Source organism: Passer domesticus, chromosome 5 (assembly GCF_036417665.1).
Source record: "Passer domesticus isolate bPasDom1 chromosome 5, bPasDom1.hap1, whole genome shotgun sequence".
Classification (NCBI taxonomy): domain Eukaryota; kingdom Metazoa; phylum Chordata; class Aves; order Passeriformes; family Passeridae; genus Passer; species Passer domesticus.
Window position 1 is genome coordinate 37497110 of NC_087478.1, and position 19430 is coordinate 37516539.

A 19430-nucleotide genomic window follows, 5' to 3' on the forward strand; every position below is an offset into this window, starting at 1 on the left:
GCCCAGCCTGGAGCTTCCCAGGACCCATGGCTGCACCACATTTCAGTGTGGCAGGTTTGGCTGCCTCCATTTATACTTTTGTCACAAGACCACAAGCAACAGGGCAGAGACAAAAGGGTCCATATTCCTTTCTTGTGGGGCTGATGTGCTACTGAGATGAGTAATACCTCAAGATGGTCATAAAAGAACAGTGAAGTGCCAGCTGTGGGAAGTCAGGACACTTCCAGGATAACCAGAACAAGTACAAGTCAATGTAATGAGGATTTCATTAAATAATTAATAATTAAATTAATACTGCCTTTGAACAGTGCTATGAGCCAGCAGTGAGCCTAATTCATACTGTTGGCTGTACTTGACATTTCTCTGTTGAGGAGTTTGGATGACTCGGGGCCTGCCCTTGAACTCTTGACTTGGGGCCAATTTTGTTCTGATGTCACCGTGCAAAATATTAATTTTCTGACACGGTCTTGCCTTTCCTGTCTGACATCATGGCGTACTTCTTCCTCACCCCCTGCTCTTTTTTAGTGTAGATTTCCTGCCTACCATTATATTTTGGCATTATGCCATCACTCTTGACTATAAACTTCATGGTTATCCCAGCTAACAGGGGTAGGAGCCTTTTCAGATGGAGTCCATTTGTGTCTGATAGAGGTGAAATAATTAAAATTTCTCCTTGAGCACACATCTCCTAAGGCAGGTATCTTCAGAAACCCAAAAGCATGCCTTTTTCCTTGTCTAAAACATATGTAAATAACTACTCTTCCTAAAACAGAAATGAGAGGACCCTTGTATAGCAACCCAATTGCTCTTATAGCAGCAGATGAACAGTGGCCAGGAATACCGGACAGGTAAGATTAATACCAGTTTAATGCTCATGTGAGCACAACCCAAGTTTAGCTAGGACAGTATTCCTAAATGAGTGAATCCCGAGATCCCACATTTTGTACTTGATACCAAATAAACAAATGCATTGACCTGCAAGTTATGAATTGTAACTGCACTTTTGGGGATCTGGCAAGGAAACATCAGTAACGCAAAGTAGGAATTAGGAAGGCTCAGAGGAAATTGTTTATAAGGGAGACAAGGTGGACAAGAAATTAAATTCCAGCTCCTCAGTTTTTTCTTGTAGGTAACTGCTATTGTTTGGAGCCATAAAGGTCAGGCAGTCCTTATGCAGCCATGCTTCCTGCACTCTCGCCCCCTCACGTGTCCTTCACTCATTCCTCCTCCCCAGGTTATGGCTCCCTCCACGGCTAGAGCTGGTTCTGGGCAGGCCCTTTGCCTCTTCACTCTCCACACCAGCTACTTCCATGCCTCTGTATTTGATGTTAACTCTGGACACAGAGATTTCTTTCCACACTGTGACAAATCCCCTGCAAATCCAAGTTGCTGGTTTGAATTACCATTTAAGGCATTAGTCATTTAAGGAAGCTTGTCAGAGTCACTAGCCAGCAATAATATACTTCTTACACGCAAACAGTCTCCTAAATAATAAAACAGTCTTCTATGACCAATTTTTCTCTCTGTTGTAGCTGGATTTTCTGGGGATGTAATGGATCTTCAACACAATCAGGAACAATAAGACAATGACACAAGTTTAGCAATTGCTTTGTGAGATTAGGTTAATATCACGTAAAAAATGGTTCTCAGATTCTGCACACAGACAGGTTTATGTAAAATATATAAACATTTGTCCAAGTTGTTACAGATTGCATAAATATGGCATTTTTACTGTTGCATTTACAGATGTGCATGTACAATGATGTGCAAATAATCACAATCTGATTACAATCTTTGAAAGGTACTTGAACCTTGCATCCAAGTAACGCAATGAATGAAAAATGCCCACCAAAGAATTTAAATAGCAAACTTATAACATGGTTTAAATTCATAACAAATTTCAATGTCTTACCAGTAAAACTTTCACACATTTAAAATATTTTGTATTCATTTTATTTGTATATGTCAAAATACATTTTTTTTCCAAAATAGTGGGTTTTGCAACTAGTTTCATGCAGATACAAGGTCTGCTCAGTACTACCAATAAAATCAATATAGCACAGTAGCCATTCATTTTTTAGATATAAAGAATAAATAACCTAAATATAAAACACTAAAATATTAGAAACACGTATTTAATCATTCACAGGCACCCAAACTTTACCAAATATAATCCAGAATATGCCTAACTGTCTTGTAACAGAACTCAATATGTTGCAGCCATTCAATTCTTTATGTTAGCATAAGACAATGGAAGTCCCTATGGTTCAGACCCACCTCTCATACAGATCAATTACAATAAGATATCTCAAACTATCCGTGTACCTTTAAAATCAAAAATCCTGAGCTTGGTAGTAAGAGCATAACCTTACATCTTCAAAAAACCAATCAACAGAGAGAGGACATCATGTCATCCTTACCAAAACATATCCCACCCCTGTAAAGCTAACCCTCCCTCCCCCCCAAGTAGGCAGTAGGACACAACCTTTTTAAATGAAGGGGTACAAATTCACATTTAATATAGTATACAATATAATCAATAATACAATAGCTACTACAAGCTTTACAATGTACAATTTGTTTTAATGGCTGATCTGTTCAGTGGTTTTAGGCAATAAACTATGTGCCAATAGGATGTCATATTTTGAATGGTTTAGTGAAAATATAAAAGCTGTTCCTAACAAAAACGATCTTCACTTAAGTACTTTTTTGTTTTTAAAGGCCACTGAAATGTATAAAATGGTCTGACACGGTGTTATCAAATTGGATGCCTTCTCACATGGCAACAACAGTGCATATAAACATTATTGTGAGTGTAATGGGTTATGCTTTTCAAATGATTTAGTACATTACTTTGGCTAGCACAACAGGTTTTGGACAGCACTCAGATAAATACAGGTATGTGAAATGTAGTGAAGCAGTTATATTTATGCATTTTTTTATTATGGTGAACACTATCAAATGAAAAAAAAAAGGGACAAAAAGATAATAAAGTTTTATATAGTTTAGACCTTTTGTAAAGATAGGGCTCCATACAATGTACAATGTCTAAATTCTTTATACCATAAAAATTAACGAACTTTGTTAAACACACTATTCTGGATAGCCTAATTTGCATTAACAGACATTTGCAATAGGGAAATATATTCAAGCATGCCACGTGGTGGTCTGAAAAATCAAACCAGTACACATTTATATATACAGCATCACTCAGTACCTGCTCAAATGAATGTGACGATTACAGGATCTAACGTCTTTCACTACAAACTTCTTTTTTTTTCTTTTTTTTTTTAAAGTGACCAATAAAGGCAGAAAACAGGACTCTTAAAATATTTCTAGTTTCAACTGACTTTTAAAGCATTTTGTATAGGAAGTAAATGCATATTGCACAAACAGTGAAAGCAAATGTTCCACCAAACATCTCTGTTCCAGGTGGTTGGACAATACAACTCTAGTTAGCTACACAAATTATGTAATTTAAAAGAGTGTGTGGTCTCTGCAAATGGTAAAGCTGTGAAAACACTGTACAAGAAAATCTGGTACACGAAAAATTAGAAGGGAAAAAAAAAATCCAAACTTAAATCTTAAAGAAAAACTGAGTATAGGAAAAAAAACGGGAATTGTGGCACAACAAAAACATTATTGAGTAACTGTCGTCTGTGAGAGCTGAAAGCTTTTGTTGATGTAAAGTGTTTATGTACAACTAAGGCTTACTGGTTAAATATCTGAGGCGTATCTGGCCTTGAATACTTTCCTTATTATGCTGTGGCTGTAAACAAGATTTCTCAGTCATTTTATCTTCTCAGCAGCTGCATTTTAACAGAAACAATGATCTTGATACAAAAAAACACACAGGTAAGAGGGTGTTTGGCAGGATATCTGAAAATGACAGTCTCCGAAGGATCTTCCCACACTTCCAGTGACTGCCATACCATGGTCCACTGGAGTTACTAGTGATGTGCAATACCGTTACTTGCTGCTGTAGTAAACCTTTTATTTGGAAAGTTTGCTTATAACTCTGATCAAGGCCCCATTTTCATCTTTTAGCCTCTGGTTGTCTGCCTTCAGGTCTGGTAGCATCTATGAAAAATGAAACATGGTGGTTATTTGCTGTTACACCCCAAGTAAAAGCAGCAAGACTAGACAAGGACTGTGAGTAAAAATCTTTGTTCAGCTTAAGTATCTTGGCAGTTCTCACACTTCATATCAGCAGTTCAGAAAAATCTCCCCTTTTAGCATGATACATTTAAGGGTTAGAGATTAGAAGTTTTCATTTGCTTGGACTAGATGCACTAAAACTCAGTGGTGCAGATGACCAGCCTCTGACAAAAGCATTTATAGTAGCATGAGGAAAGTAATGAAATACTTCAAATTCCAGGGGGGAGGAAGGGGGGCAGAGGGAAATTAACTACCAACAATTTAAAGAGGCTTGTCTATACTGCACTTGCAGAGTTTCAAAAAAACATGCTGTGGCTAAGCATCTCTACCACTGTGCCCTTGGATGATTTCATCCTGATCAGATACAGTGTGATTCAGCTTGTTAGCTCATAGCATTAATCCTCCAACCACTTCCAAAGTCATGTTGAAGCACACATCCTGTAATCTGAGATCATGTCCCTGAATAGCATAGTTCACACAAGATCAGATCACTGAAACAGATCACAGCAACACCAGGCTACACACTCAGGCAGACAGGTTAGGGAACGGCAAGTTACCGCTGCCAAAGGAGATAGGTGACACACAAGCACAAAAGCTGCAAGGCAGAAACCAAATGAGGTGAGAGTTGGACAGGATCAGATAGGAAAGGAGGACAAGTCAGGGCACAGAGGTTGGTACTGGGAGAATTCAGCTTCCAGAGAAACCAGAAATTATCTCAGCAGTTCTCTGTATCTACATTCGCACACTGATAACAAACGACCTATCACACTCACAGCTAAATTACACCTATGGATTCTAGCAGGGGTTTCACGCAGGAGGTAACAGCCTATTCCTGCACAGTGGTTACTCAGTAACCTCAAGTGCAAGTGTATGCAGAAGTTCAGCTACCAACCTAGGTAACACCTGTTACCCTATTTTTCATTATTTTCTTGGCACTAGTTTATTTTCATTTTATTTAAGCAAAACTATACTTTCAATCCCATTATATTCAGAACATTACAATGGAATAGAAAGAACTAGGAAGTTGAAAAATGCAGAGTCAATTAACTGCATTTTTCATTTCTACATCTCCTGCCCACACTCACTTCACTGAACTGCAGACTCTTTCATAGTGAATCACAATTGTGAACTGAAAATGACTGAGGTTGTAGATCTCTAGTTTATCTCCCTGCAAATACCAAAGTATGTGAAAGGAAATTGACAGGAGATCATAAGAAGCAAAAGGTTGTCTCTACAATTAAAGTAGTCAAAAATCATTCAGCTACCCTTGATTCCAGCTCTGTTTTATGGATGAGCCAAGGGAAAGACACCTAAGTTGAGCTCTTCAGAGTCACAGGGAAGCTTCCATTACAGCCAAGTGAGAGCTGTGCTCTGAACAAAAAGAGCTGTAAAATGCTGATTACTTTCAAAAACTATGTAAGTATGTTTGAAATTGGGCAGCATGAGAAATCTTTTTGAAATTGTCAAGCATTATTGTTTAAGTCTAAGCTGTAAAAAATAACTCTTGTTGTCCAAGATAGGGGTCATATCCAGATAACATGCATCTTCAAACAATGGAACAGCCATTTGTTCAGGCAAACCAACCAAAAGCTTTTCTTCCTCCTTTCCACTCTGCTAGAGATTTCATACCAAAGGTACTGGGTGAAACCACAGCAACCCTCATCTAGTCATGCACAGGGAATCAAGGGAGTCTGGTTTTGTACTGGTTACATAGGTACCTTGAGTAGTGTTGTGTGTGCATTCCAATGAAACCTCAAAGTAAATCCAGGAATGTCACAGTCCTCTTTCAATTTACTGAACAGGGAGGGAGCTGCAGCCCAGAATGGTTAATTACATAGAGACAGACTCACAGAGAGGTAGATTTTCGGGTGAACTACTTTAACAAAGTCCACTGTTCAAAATTACAGCTGTAACATAATCCAGTGCCATTATGTATCTGCAAATCTCTGTAGGTAGATTTTAATCCTGATTCAATTAATAGGTAGAATAGGCCTTAAGGAAATATTTTCTCTTTTGTTGCGAGTCTGCTAGAGCATAGGAGAAGACTTGCAAGAGACAAAAGGGTTATATGACAAGATAAAATGGTATTGTGTTGCACTAGGAGATGTTTATATTGCATAGCTGGAAAAATTTCTTCATCAAGATGGTTGTCAAGCAAAACTGCTCAGGGAAGTGGTGGAGTCACTATCACTGACAATATTTAAAAGATGTGGCATGCAGGACATGGTTTAGGGCTGGTTGTACTGGGGTACTGGTTGGACTTGATGATTTTGGAGGCCTTTTCCAATCTAAATAATTCTATGGTTCTGTTATTAGCAGGAGATTCATCCGGAAGGATAAGCACATGTAACCTAAAATACTTACACTTCTCACCTATACTACTCCCCACATACTTTAAACAAATCTCTTGGAGCAGTGCATTTCTATGGGTACTCAAACTTCTCGTGAGGTGACACCATACACCTTTAATGTCAAGAGGGAGGAAAAATCTTTGTAGTAAATTCAGTAAAATTACAGTAACATACTGCACTTTGAATTCCAATTTGCTTCTCACTAAAATAGTGAAGTATCTTCCTGTGATAAGATTCGATTAAAAATGCACTGTTTTGTCTGTCTGTATCATAACTAGCTAGTAACTTTGCAGTGTTATCATTTAGCAAATAATGATTTAATAACCATCTGACAAATGAAGTCATCTCAGATCTGTAAAGTAATCATCATGTCTGTGTTGGAGGATTCACCAGTTTGTATGTACAAAACAACTTGATTAATAAAGATTACAAAAAGCTCATGAACTGTTGAAGTACCTGTTCAGATTACTCAGGCACACTGCTATTTTTAACCTACCACCATAGGCTCCCTGCTGTGCTCCCACTGCTTCTCTTTTGCTTGTCAGGCTACTCAAGCTCCACAACAACCTGCCATTGAAAACTCCTGCTATGGAGAGGAATACTGAATGGTTTTCTATGGTTAACAACCCAAATGGCTTACCATGGTTAAAGGAATGCCAGTGCTAGCAAAAAAAATCCCAGTATGGATGTGTCGATGTGGACAGCAGTCATTAGATTAGCTCAGCTGTGTTGAAAAACCACATTGTTTGCTGAGGCTCATGTAAGATGGACAGCCCTAAAGGGACTGCTCTCCCTCCTCATGCAGCAGTGTGCTCCTGCTGCTTTCTGCACAGTTAATTTAGTGATCCAACAATACTGGGGTGAGACGCATCAAGTACTATTATGAATACAGGGATTTGTTTTCAACCAGGTCAGTGAGCTGACTTCACTTCCTCAGTAAGGGTTAACATAAGGGAGCACTGTGGAATGCAGGGCCTGGATCAGGAACACCACATCCTAATGTTAGTCCAATTCCAGAAAGACACCAAGCAAAAGGATAAACCTCTTCATTTCAGGCCTCTTAGCGGGGAAAACCCGAGATCAGATTCTGAGCAGAATGCACACTCATCACGTTCCTTTCTAAGCGGGAAGGGGATAGATGAAAGGAAGCAGTTTAGCAAGAGTCACTGTGCAGAAGGATGGTTTATTTTCTTCAACTACAGATCTTAAAAGCTCACTGTAAACTCCAGCCTAGACACTTGTTATATTTAAGAGGAAGAAAGGCATATAGATTTGGTGTAGAATGAAACCACATTTTATCCTCATGGAAGTTTTGAACCTTCCACGGGTTTCTGAAACATCCTTAAAATAACACTAAGAACAACAGACTAGCATTGTTTTCCAAGATGAAACTCAAACCTGTTCATACTTTTATCAGAAGGGGTCTGAACCAATCTGACACACTAGGCAGTTTGTTTTGTGTCTGTGATTTTGCAGTTATTGTAGGACTCTCATCCACACTGGGATGCCTATATCTACAGCAATGTAAATCAATAATCCTAACTCTGTGCTAGAACTGCATGTTCTAAATTGTCTATGTAAAAATAAGGATTGGCAAGACCCAAATGGGAAGTTAATACTTGAAAACAGTAATCAACTTGAAATTCCAATACATTTCTGAAAAAACCAATACTTTGGTCCCCTCTGAAACACTGAAATACACAAAAGTAAGAAAAATGGTTGCTAATGCAGCTGTTCAGGAATGCACAGTACTGAAACCAGTATTGAAAATACTCTTTTTTGTTAAGACTAAACCTTTATCAACTCTATGCACTTAAATCAAACTGCAGAAAGAAAGCTCAAATCTTAATTTCAATTTGTTAGAAAACTAGAGGCATATCTATTTGAGCATTTACACAAACATCAAAACAAGAGACTGACTTTAGTGTATCCTCATGCAAACCCAAATCCTTTCAGTTGTTGCCAAGATTTTAACATGTCAAAGGTCTCCTGGATCCTTGCCAATTTATCTTCAAGGACAAGTTTCAGTGCTAGCAGGGACAATACCACACAATACCAGCACATCTGCAACACTTCTAGCTTGTACACGGGGCACCATGCTTTAGCTTTAGCCACACCTCCAGAACCGAGCAGCACTGAGTCAGTTTCTGACACACAAGTGTTAATTGTAAAATTCTGCCCAAGCACAAACTGAATGTCAACACCTGCCTGGCTAAACAAAGGAGGAGGAAGAAATTACAAGTCCACAGAGCGCAGTTGCCTACAGGACCCTGACAACTTGGCAAGCACTCGGGTCAAGGCCCTATTCTCAGTCATCAGTCGCTCATTTATGTGTTTCAAAGATTGAATCTGCTTTATTTGTTGCAGGTTCTGCAGGAATCAAAGAAAGAGGAGTGAAAATGAGAAAAAAACCCCACATGTATATTAGATGAGCAGAACTGAAAGAAAACTTAGAAGAGAAGGTCCCTTTTAAAGTAAATAAGCTGCTGTGAAAGGAAAGTATCAAACAAGTGGCACATTCTTGAAAAGCAATCTAAGTACCAGTAGTGATTAGTCACAGCTTTCCAAAACAGTTCAGGATGCATTAACAATGAGAGCTATTCCTGGAATTCTTCACTTAACATCCTAATTGCACAGACTGAATCTCCTATTCAAAACCCTGTACATGACATATTTAACATATACTTTTAAACAACAGTGTAACAAACTATGTGAAGAATATTTAATCTTTCATTCAAAACTTTCACTTCTTGCTTATTGAAAGCAAACTTTTGGAAAAAACAATATATTTGTTCTCTATTTTTATCAGAAGCCTAGCTTTCCCTAGAAGCTCACATCCTGTATTCCACTCTTAGGCAGACAATTATTTTCCTCTACCATAGTTTGTTTTTTCTGTATTTCACTTCTGAAGACCCTTCAAGGAATCATGGACCTTATGCTCTCCCTTACAGCAGACTTATCTTGTTCTGAATCCAAGGGAGCCAGAGGCATCACAGTTGCTCTTCTGCCTATCAGCTTCAATTACTTAAACAGAACTTGGCACATGTATTTTAATTAAAAGTATTTGGAAATGAATGCTATTTCCAAGCACCAGAGGGAGCTCAAAAGGAAACTTCTTGTTAATCAGTGACAAATAACAAAGGTCAAAATAATGGTACTTTCTACTCATAAATTCTATGAGTTTTGTTGGTCATGTCTAATGTTTACATGAAAGGACATAATAGAAAATAAACCCACCCAAATTCTCACCCTTCTTAATAATATCAGAGGGTTTAACATTGATAAATACTGGTTAAAAAAACCCAAACAAACAGAAATGAAATTTATTTTCAAAAGAATATGGCTTCTGAGATTTACTTTATACATAGTTGAAAAAAGCAAAAATCAATACAGTATGTGTCACTCATTTGTCAACAACTCAAATCTACCTACTGCATTTTGTTATGTAAAACCTGATTCACACTATACAAACAAGATTTTCTTTTGATATTGCAACATACCATCTAATTATAAAGAGTATGAGATAAAGACTGAAAAAACATTTAATGCCTAAATATCTATACATTTTTATGTTACCACTATTTAATAATAATGGACTTTAATAATAATTAGTAAATAAAATTTACGAGTATCATATCAAAATTGTAGACTGCAATTCCATCTTGATTAGCTCAAGATATGTTTCACTCTAACCACCTCTGAATGTTTCTTGTTAGCCCGTGTTACAGAATCCTAGAAATCAGCACCTTCTTTGCAATTGTACATGTACAGTTGCTTTTGTCAGCACCACAGCTTTGCTACAAGCTGTGGGACAGGAGTGACTCTGACATGCAGCTGTAACTTAGTTATTTTCTAGTGAAATTATAGAGACCAGTAATACTGCCAGGCTACGTGTCCCACTGACATAATAATACACTTTGTTACTAATAGTGTACTAATTTACTTACTTTCAGTTCCTCTTCCATTTCAGATATCCTTCTTTCTAGTGCTCTTCTTTCCTAAATCAGAAGATGTGTGTTAATAGTGAACAATACAATGTTTTAAAAATTACAGCTTGTAAATACTGTGGGAACAGTGAAATACTTCAAGTTTCAAAGATCATACAACCAAAAGCATAGTGTGGACAGAAAACTTGTGATGGCAGTGATACATAGAAATTTGGTCAATATGGAATTTTAATATCCAAAGAGGAAGAGATACAGAAATTCATATCAAGTCCTAGAAAACATACCCCTTCCTTTTCTCTAATTTAGAAAGGTTTTAAGTACAACTTGTTTGGAATTATTTTTCATAAGCTAAGCTTTTGTAAGACCTTAATATCCAAGAAATGCAGAAAATTATCAGAAACAAACAAGAATATTAAAAGATACAAGCACAAAAGCATAAGCTTTCACAGACAAAGGTAGCTGAAACATCCGTCTCAGCTCAGTGGGATCTGTCCACACTCCAAACTGCAACAGTTGATACAACTGACATTTACAAGACTTAGCTCAGTACTAAAGAAATCTAGTTCCGTGAAATCAGCTGCTTCTTGAGAAAATGTTTCTTGAATATTTTCTGCATTTCTCATATAGTTTAATTTTCCTTTTATTTTCCTTTTATTTCCCTTTTTACCTGAGAAGCAGGAGAAACTATCCTTTGTATATGAACTTGATTGCACTGACTATATAATCAAGCCAGCTTATGGAAAGTTAGCTTAGGGTTTTCTATACTACACTGCAGTCTGCAGTGCAGGTACATTTTTATTTTGTTTAAACCTATTTTTCAACACATCTGACAGATGAGCAGCTAATGCAAGAAATGCCGGAGTTCATAGCTTGATTGCTTGCTTTCCTGTGTCAGACGATGCAGTGTATCTCATTTAAAAGCAGCTGCAGTTATCAGTACTCTACATTCAGATTTTTTTCCAGAGGGTGAGAGGCAAAAGCAACAGATTATTGCGAAGTGGACATATGCATCTGCATACAACAGTGTTATGCAAACAGCAAGCAGCGTTGGCTGAGGTGTGTAAAACTTTGGTTAGATCATACCGCCCAGTAGATACTGACTCTTGCCGGACACCTTTCAGATATAAATCATTTGAATTTAGTTTAATCACAGTGCAGTTATACCCCAACATTTTCCCATTATAGCAAGCAACTTCAATTTTTATCAAAGTAATAAATATATTACTGCAGTTGTTACTACTTAATGTACTTAACTCCTTCAAACTAAGACTTTTTTTATAATGACTGTAATAAGTACCAGTGAGTTAACAGGATGCAAGTAACTAACAAAAATCCCACACTGTCTTACAATACTTAGAATTTTATCTGTTACCTACTAGTTTTACAGAATAACATACATGATGTGTTCTTACATTAAGCAATATTCAACAATTTTTCCTATTACCAAGAGATGAATGATCAAACAAATCTCAAAATTCCAGGTGTCTAGAAATTCTCAATTCTTTTGAATAATTTGCTTAACTAGCATGTTGAGCTTGTCTATTAGCAATAAAAACCAATTCAGTAAAATCTGACTTTTTATCCTTCATATTATACAAAAGAAACAAACATACTGGTCTAGGAATAACAGTGTTTGTAGAAATGTTTTGTTCCTATTATTGGAAGCTATGCTCCTCTTTTTCTTGAACTGCTTACTCTTTTAGGAACTGGTTTGAGGGATGCCAATGAAATAATGCACTGCAGTTTCACTGAGAAGATTTGCCAGTATTATTTGATTATTTCCTGGACTCAAAGAAAGTATTTGAAATCTCTGAGGTCTAAAATTTTATGATATACCTCCTCAACTCTGTAATGTCTGTCAAGGAACATTTGTAACTCACAAAAAAAGAAAAAATCTGACATACACAGATATACACATATGAAAAACTGACCCCCCCCCGAGCTATACCATTTTTAAGAAGTAAAACCAGATGTATATGCCTACATATATTTGTATATTCAATAATACAAAGAAATACACCTCTCCACAATTCAAATTCCCAGCTGAAGAATTCTAATTTTGGAGAAAAAATTGTTTAAAGGTGCCTATATTTTTCTGGTTTCTCATCCAGACTGAAACCTTTAAGTTTTGGTTTTAAGTTATATTACCACATTATACAAAATTCTGCAAAGGGCTGTTTGCATATTTGGCAGAGAGACAGGTTGTTAAAGAAACCCTCATTTTTGCCCATGTATTTCTAGGACTTTGCACATGTGCTCTGATCTGTACCCCCATTCTCATGGAAATAGCCCCTTTCTGGTAAACAGTTTTCAAATGAACAATATTCACAATGTATCACTAAGTCACATCATGGAAACCCATTTCTAAAGGGTGAATTTAAATAAATTCAAAGCCAGTATTTTCTGAATTTTACTACTGTGCAAATCTAGGCTTAATACAGATTCTCATTTTCTTCACTGAAACAGTAGGTTTCAGCTGGAAAATGTCATAGTCCAAAGAGGTTTTCAGCTCTTTCTCTGTCGGCTTTTTATTTCTTACAATTTTTCCTCACTGATTTACTTTTTCCCTCTCGCCTTCTCTAGGTAATTTATATAAAAATCTTTAGGTTTATATTTTATTATCGTGAAGTCATATACTTGGAGAAGTATACTTAGAAAAGCTCTACAGTATCTTTTAATTTTGCATTTTTATTGTTACATTACACATTAAAAAGGTGTCTTTAAAATTATTTTTAAATGCTGAATTAAAGAAGCTTATTTCTAGAGATCAGCTATTGATGACTAGCAGCTGAGAATCCTGCTTCAGTCACATTCAAAGTGAAGCTTCAGATTTAAGCTACAAAAAAAAATACAATAATAAATATATTCCTCATTTAAATTCCTATCTGAAAAGAAGTATGTAATTATAAATAAGATTCAGATGTACAAATTTTGTGCAAATCCTGTTTCAGCCATACAGCACCTAAGTTAAATACATATATCACTAAGTTAATTATTTTAGCCACTAGATTTAATATTAATACATTTAGGGAAAATAAGATTTCTGAAAGACATTTTGCTGTTGGACTGAATGTCTTAAAAAAAAGTGCAAGAATTTCTAAAAAAGGCAATTGTTGTAATGCAATGGCCTGATTTGGGAGAAAGCCAAGCAGTAATTTAAAACTGAAATAATGTCTACCTATGCAGTACTCTGTGCATTACCTAGGAATCCACACAGTAATGGATGCAGCAACATCTATTAAACAGTTAAATGTCCACTTGTGTGGCCATGCTAGCAAGCAAGAAACCAATTATCTGCTGCTGAAACCTTTCTACTGATGAAATCACTGCCCACACTAGGGTCCCAAAAAAATTAAAGAGAGAATTACGTACTAAACTGCAACAATAAAGTGCACAGACTATTAAGATAAATATAATGAAACTTCAGGAAGTGCCTGAGAGTATTTCTACATCTCCGTGTGCTCCTGCACAATCTGTTTATATACTGGACAGTTCTGTGTAACTAAAACTTTTTTTGTATAACTAAAACCTAAAATACTAAAAACCAATACAAAAGGCTAGTGAAGATGAAATTTACCAGGGATTAATAAATGTTTACCACATCACTTCTTACTGTCAAAGTCTTATTTTTTCCAGTTTGTCTCTAATGTGTCACTCCAGGATCAAGGGAGAAGAAAAGAACACATGGTGTTCAGAGTCATGAAGGAAGCCAAGGCCACCACAAAATCAAGGTAGTTTGCTTTACACTGCTGTGGAACCAAACTTCTATGGGCTGGATTCTAAATTAGCATAAAATTATAGACTAAAACTATCATGTGTCCAACTCCTGATATAATTCCTGTAGTCTATCTCACACATGAATACACTGCATGACTTCTTTCCCATTCAATTTAGGATTGTCTCTGACTCTGATGCCCCTCTTCCTGCACTGCTTACTCATTCTTCCACTTTCTCCCCCTACCCCATTATCATACTCCTCTGGAAAAAGCTACAGTGCAAGGAAAGAGGCAGACAAAGATAATTTTATATCATTAGCAGGTTTAAGGTCCCATGTCTGTGAGGCAGAAACAGCTACCTCATTACCAACAATAATTGGTGCCTCTGGAAAGCTCTGAGGAAATTAACTTCTCCAAATCTTGGAAATGTGTTAAAATATGAGACACAATGAATCTGCTTAACCCTCTGGAATGACAACATTGTTTTGGATGAAATGGAACAAGTGGCAGGTCCCTGGAGGGCAGCAGAGTTTAGAAACTGGTTATCACGAATGAACTGGCAAACTAAAGGCAATACTTAGGAGTAATTCTCATTTCACACTCACCACCATTTTGAAACCTAAAATCCCCAAATCCTCTAAAAAATGCAAATTACAAGAAAGGCTTCTGTTCCTACTAAAATATATCCAAACCAGGGGGTGCAAAACAAGCTAAAACAAAGCTTGAATTGGAGTATTTAAAAGTTCTCTGGCAGAAACTCACCCTTTTCTCCATTTCCAAGAGTGATCTGTCAGCAAATCTTTCTTGTCTCTGAAACACAAAATTGATGAAGACATTAACATGTGCTTTGACATAACACAGAACTGAGGAAAAAAACCAATTAGACATTTCAATATTCTGTCTGAAGTATATAATCAAAAACATTTTAAAGAGCGTTCAGGGAAGTAACACCGAAATACAGAATAAGCTGGATTTATAATGCACTTCTTCTGTGACCATCCCTGTTATTTCATCACTACACAGCCTTTGGCTAACAGGAAAAACATATTATTTCTATCTAAAAGTGTTACAAAATGGGCATCTTTTAAACGTTCTTCACTAACATTTGCAGGGTACACGTGAAAGACAATTAAGTACAGCTAAATTGTGGTAAATATGATCTGACAACATGAAACATTCTACAGCAAGAGTAGACAAATTTAGACAAATCTAACTCCAGTGTATGTGTCTTGAACAACTATATGCAGCACTGTTATCTGACAGCAGTTATTGGTAACAGAAATGCATTATTTGCTCTTCATTTCCAAGATAAAACTATTTAACCAGCCAGGAAGAACTAGCAGGTTATGCCAATTTGCCAGCAGTCCTGACTGTCAGTTTGAATATATGCTTAACAGTGTACAAAGTGTTTACTCCTACCCTGCAGAAAAGCTGCATGCAGATAAATGCTGGCAAAAACCACTACTATTTAAGTAGGCAGGAAGCAGTCTCACACTTTTTGTTCACATCTGAAGACCAGAATCGTGCACTCTTTTCTCTTTAGAAAGAGAGAAATTCTCCATACCCATCTTTGGATAAAAACCAAAACTGATACCTAGTAAATAGCAGCTCATAGCCTGAGGTGCTTCTGGTTTATTATCTACATTATTGGTTAAGTACATGCTTTTATGTTTTATACAAACCTGAGTGGTCTTCTCCAACTGTAGCTTAAGATCTGTAAGTTCCATGTTGGTGTCATGTAACTGTGCTTTCAGTTTTTCATTTTCAGCTAGAATCTGTTCATAAAGCTAAGAGAAAATATTTGTTAAAAAAATCAGATAATAGTGAGATTAGCAAAAAAACTTCAAAAGCATGACTGAACCACATGTGAAATTAACAAATATATTAACAGTCTAAGAAGGAAAATAAAGATGTTTAAAATTAGCAAGCATGGTAAGGATCTGTTACTAAGTATTTCTAGAAACAAACAGCTTTGTATAGGGAACACACAACTTACCTTACACATAATTAAGCCACCTTTTTTTATTCAAACTTTACAGATTACCCCACCACAGTACACTTTTCAACAAACTCCTCCTCGATTTTAAAACAAGATCTAAACATATTTTTACCTTATATGTATGTAAGCTGGCAAACACATAATGAAGTCTTCACATATGCATACATCAGTTTTAATGACACTTTCTTATGGGAAATACTATCATATTATCTTTTTAAAGTTTGACTGTATCGTGGCTCCTCTGGATTTCTCCCTTGCCTTGAAAAGTACAAAAACCAGAAGCTGTTTCATAATGTATATTTTTTCCCACTGTAGTGGTTGCTGTGCTTCTCCATTCAGCTAAGTTACTCTAAGCAGCATTTCGGATGCAATGTGAGACTATTTTCACACAATTCAAGAAAAGCAGTAATAAAATCCTATTTTTGCACCAAACTTATTGAATCAGATACCTTCTTAAAATCAGGGCTATCATCTTTTTCTAGTCTACTGCAGTATGGTTTTCGATCTTCAAGATAACTCTGTGACCCTGACCGCCCCTGCGCTGAATCGTAACGATCACCTGCAGACGTGCTGAGCGATCCCGTATCATATCTGTAAAAGAAAAGGTCTGATTTTTCTTTGCCTTTGCACCCAAACTGAGACCCCTGACTGTATCATGTTTTGAGTTTGCTGCTACCCAGCTGAAAACAACCAAAAGTAATTATGTATTTTTTTTAGACTACCATCTTCTAATTTGATGCAAGTTTAATTTTTACATTCTCCAGTACTTCAAGATTCTGGGTGAAAAAGTTTTCAAATTGGTCCATCTGCAGAGTAATGCATGCAGAGTAATACTTTAAATGTAATTAAATTATTTAATGCAAGCAAATATTTACATGTCTTAAAATACTTTAGAACTGGCTTAGATAGCTTAATTCTTCTTTATTTACAAAGAACATTTTTTTTAAAAAGTGTATTAGTTTAATTGAAGTATTTTAAAAAACACTAGATGAATGGCCTAGATGAATTTTAAGTTTTGTTACAGCAACCAGGATTTCAAAACTATTCGTTGTGAATTCTAGTATTTCAACAGAAACAGCTGATGAAACAAATCTTTGGCAGTCTTTATCCTAATAACTCAATAAAACCCTGTATTAATAAAGTTAACAGAAATTTCACACTGTTCACTCTTCACTAATCATGTGTTACAGCAGTTTTATTTAACAGATTTTCACCAGTCAGAACATAATAAAATTTGATAATTAAAGCTAATGGTCCAAAAGTAAATGATTTTTTAAAAGTTATCAATATTCCAGCATTTACTTTTTAACAAATCGTAAGGAAGTATGTTTTTCTTTGGCTGTATTTTTTTTGAAGTTACATAGAAAATTTCCAGTAGGATATTCTAAAAGAGAGGCAATAAGAACCCTGTCTTTGTAAAAACTGGGTCCATGCTGAAAAATCTGTAGGGATAGCACTGTGTCCACTGTGTTCTATGAAACGCCCAGCCTGCCTTCAGAGCACTACAAATACAGAGTTCAACATATTCCCCCACATGGAATATTCCACCCACACATGGCAGGACTGTAGCTTCACAATCAAACTTCATGCAAAACACAAGTATCATCACAGCCTTTGAAAGCTCAATCCAACCACTGGATTTAAGCTGAATTTGTAAATAAACAACTTAAAATGACAACATGTGAACAGAAAGTGTAACAATTCTAATTAATTTGTTTAAATTGCACATACCTTGAAAGGCTCTCACTCTGAGGTGGGGACAGGTAAAAAGAGAGAAAAAGAATGGATTGGTGAATAATTTAATTAAAATATATAATAATCTGTGAACAAATACAACTAAGCAGTTAGATCAAATGCACATGCTATCCACCAGTATGTATTATCTGAACTGTGTCAAGCTTCAATTTTGTTATGTCTGGAAGAGAAAAGAAATATGTGCTAGAATGCACTTGACAAAATATGATTTACAAGGGTGTTAACACTCTGGAAGTCTGGAGTGCCCGAAACAGTGGAGTTATTTCAGTACTTGGTACATTCTGGGTTTGCTTCCTTGTTATCAAAGGCATTAGAACACTGTTCCTGAAATTCACCGTTCCTTCTTTCTGTTCTTTAACATCAGCTACAATGTTTTCAACATAATGACTTCAGCTCAAAACAATATATAAAGATACAGGATCACCGTTTCAACATAGTGTGACTGGAAACAAGTTACTACACCAACAACATAAGGAAGTACTTATTAGACTTAATTTACATGACAGTAAATTTTGTCCCAGTGGATACACCTGGAATGAATGAATGAATTAATTAATGAAAGTAATATAAAAAATAACTCTCTTTAGTTGACAAGCAAAACTTAATTAAAAGTGATGACTTAAGAGTGAGAGAGTGTCCTCTAAGTATTACATCAGTCATACAAAACTTTTGCCCCTCTGGGTGGTCAATATAAATGCATAATTTTTTCCAATTATTATTCCAATCTTGAGTGAAGACATTTCAGTCAAGGAACTCTACTGACATATCATCACCTAGACATCCTCCAATGTTATTCACCTAGCAGTGGCTGAAGCCTTCCCCACAGGTGGTCCTCTGGGGGGGCTGATGTGGCTTGCTTGGTTTCCTTTTATAGAAGGAAACTGTATTTTTTCCATGTACGTAGGTAAACAGCCACATTCTCCACAATACACTCAAATTCCCCTTTGATACCTTGAAGTGCATTTACTGGACAGAGGATATCAAAGTTACATGCTATACCTAACCACTATTTTCTGTCAAGGGCAGGAATAATGCTGTGAATTAAGAGATTTTGTAGAAAACTGGGCAAACTGTTCTGATATTTCACCATAAAATCATTTGCATTTGAAAACAAGATCACTGAGTCCAATCTTTGATTTTGAACATCACCATGACAACTAAACCATAAAGCTGTCATGTCCAGTTGTTTCTTGAATGCTTCCAGTGATGGTGACTCCACAGCCTCTCTGGGCAGCCTGTTCCAATGCTTAACTACCCTTTTCAGTGAGAAAATTCTTCCTGATGTCCACTCTGAACCTCCCTGGTTCAGCTTGAAGCCTTTTCCTTTGGTCCAGTCCCTGTTACCAGGAAGAAGAGACCAACCCCACCTGGCTACAGCCTCCTTTCAGGGAGTTGGAGAGAGGTCTCTCCTGAGCCTCCTTTTCTCCAGGCTAAACAACCCCAGCTCCCTCAGCCACTCCTCACAGGAGCTCCAGACCCTTCCCCAGCCTTGTGGCCCTTCTCT

At 36.6% G+C, this 19430-nt stretch overlaps 1 protein-coding gene across 6 annotated transcripts in view; it reads right to left on the reverse strand.

The window, feature by feature from the left end:
* Positions 1 to 1937: 1937 nt before the first annotated feature.
* The window catches only part of PPP1R12A (protein phosphatase 1 regulatory subunit 12A), a 113048-nt gene continuing 95555 nt past the window's right edge, over positions 1938 to 19430 (reverse strand). For 4 of the 6 annotated variants that reach the window (XM_064419603.1, XM_064419601.1, XM_064419600.1 and 1 more), the window contains 6 exons: positions 17903 to 17919; positions 16621 to 16762; positions 15855 to 15959; positions 14935 to 14982; positions 10457 to 10507; positions 1938 to 4080 (listed from right to left, as the gene is read on the reverse strand). In XM_064419603.1, coding sequence (XP_064275673.1) covers positions 3994 to 4080; positions 10457 to 10507; positions 14935 to 14982; positions 15855 to 15959; positions 16621 to 16762; positions 17903 to 17919 — 450 coding nt within the window. In that variant the 3' untranslated portion in view covers positions 1938 to 3993. Of the gene's footprint in view, positions 4081 to 8423; positions 8880 to 10456; positions 10508 to 10538; positions 11571 to 14934; positions 14983 to 15854; positions 15960 to 16620; positions 16763 to 17902; positions 17920 to 19430 lie in introns of those variants that run through there. The other 2 variants (XM_064419605.1, XM_064419602.1) reach the window with 2 other exon arrangements.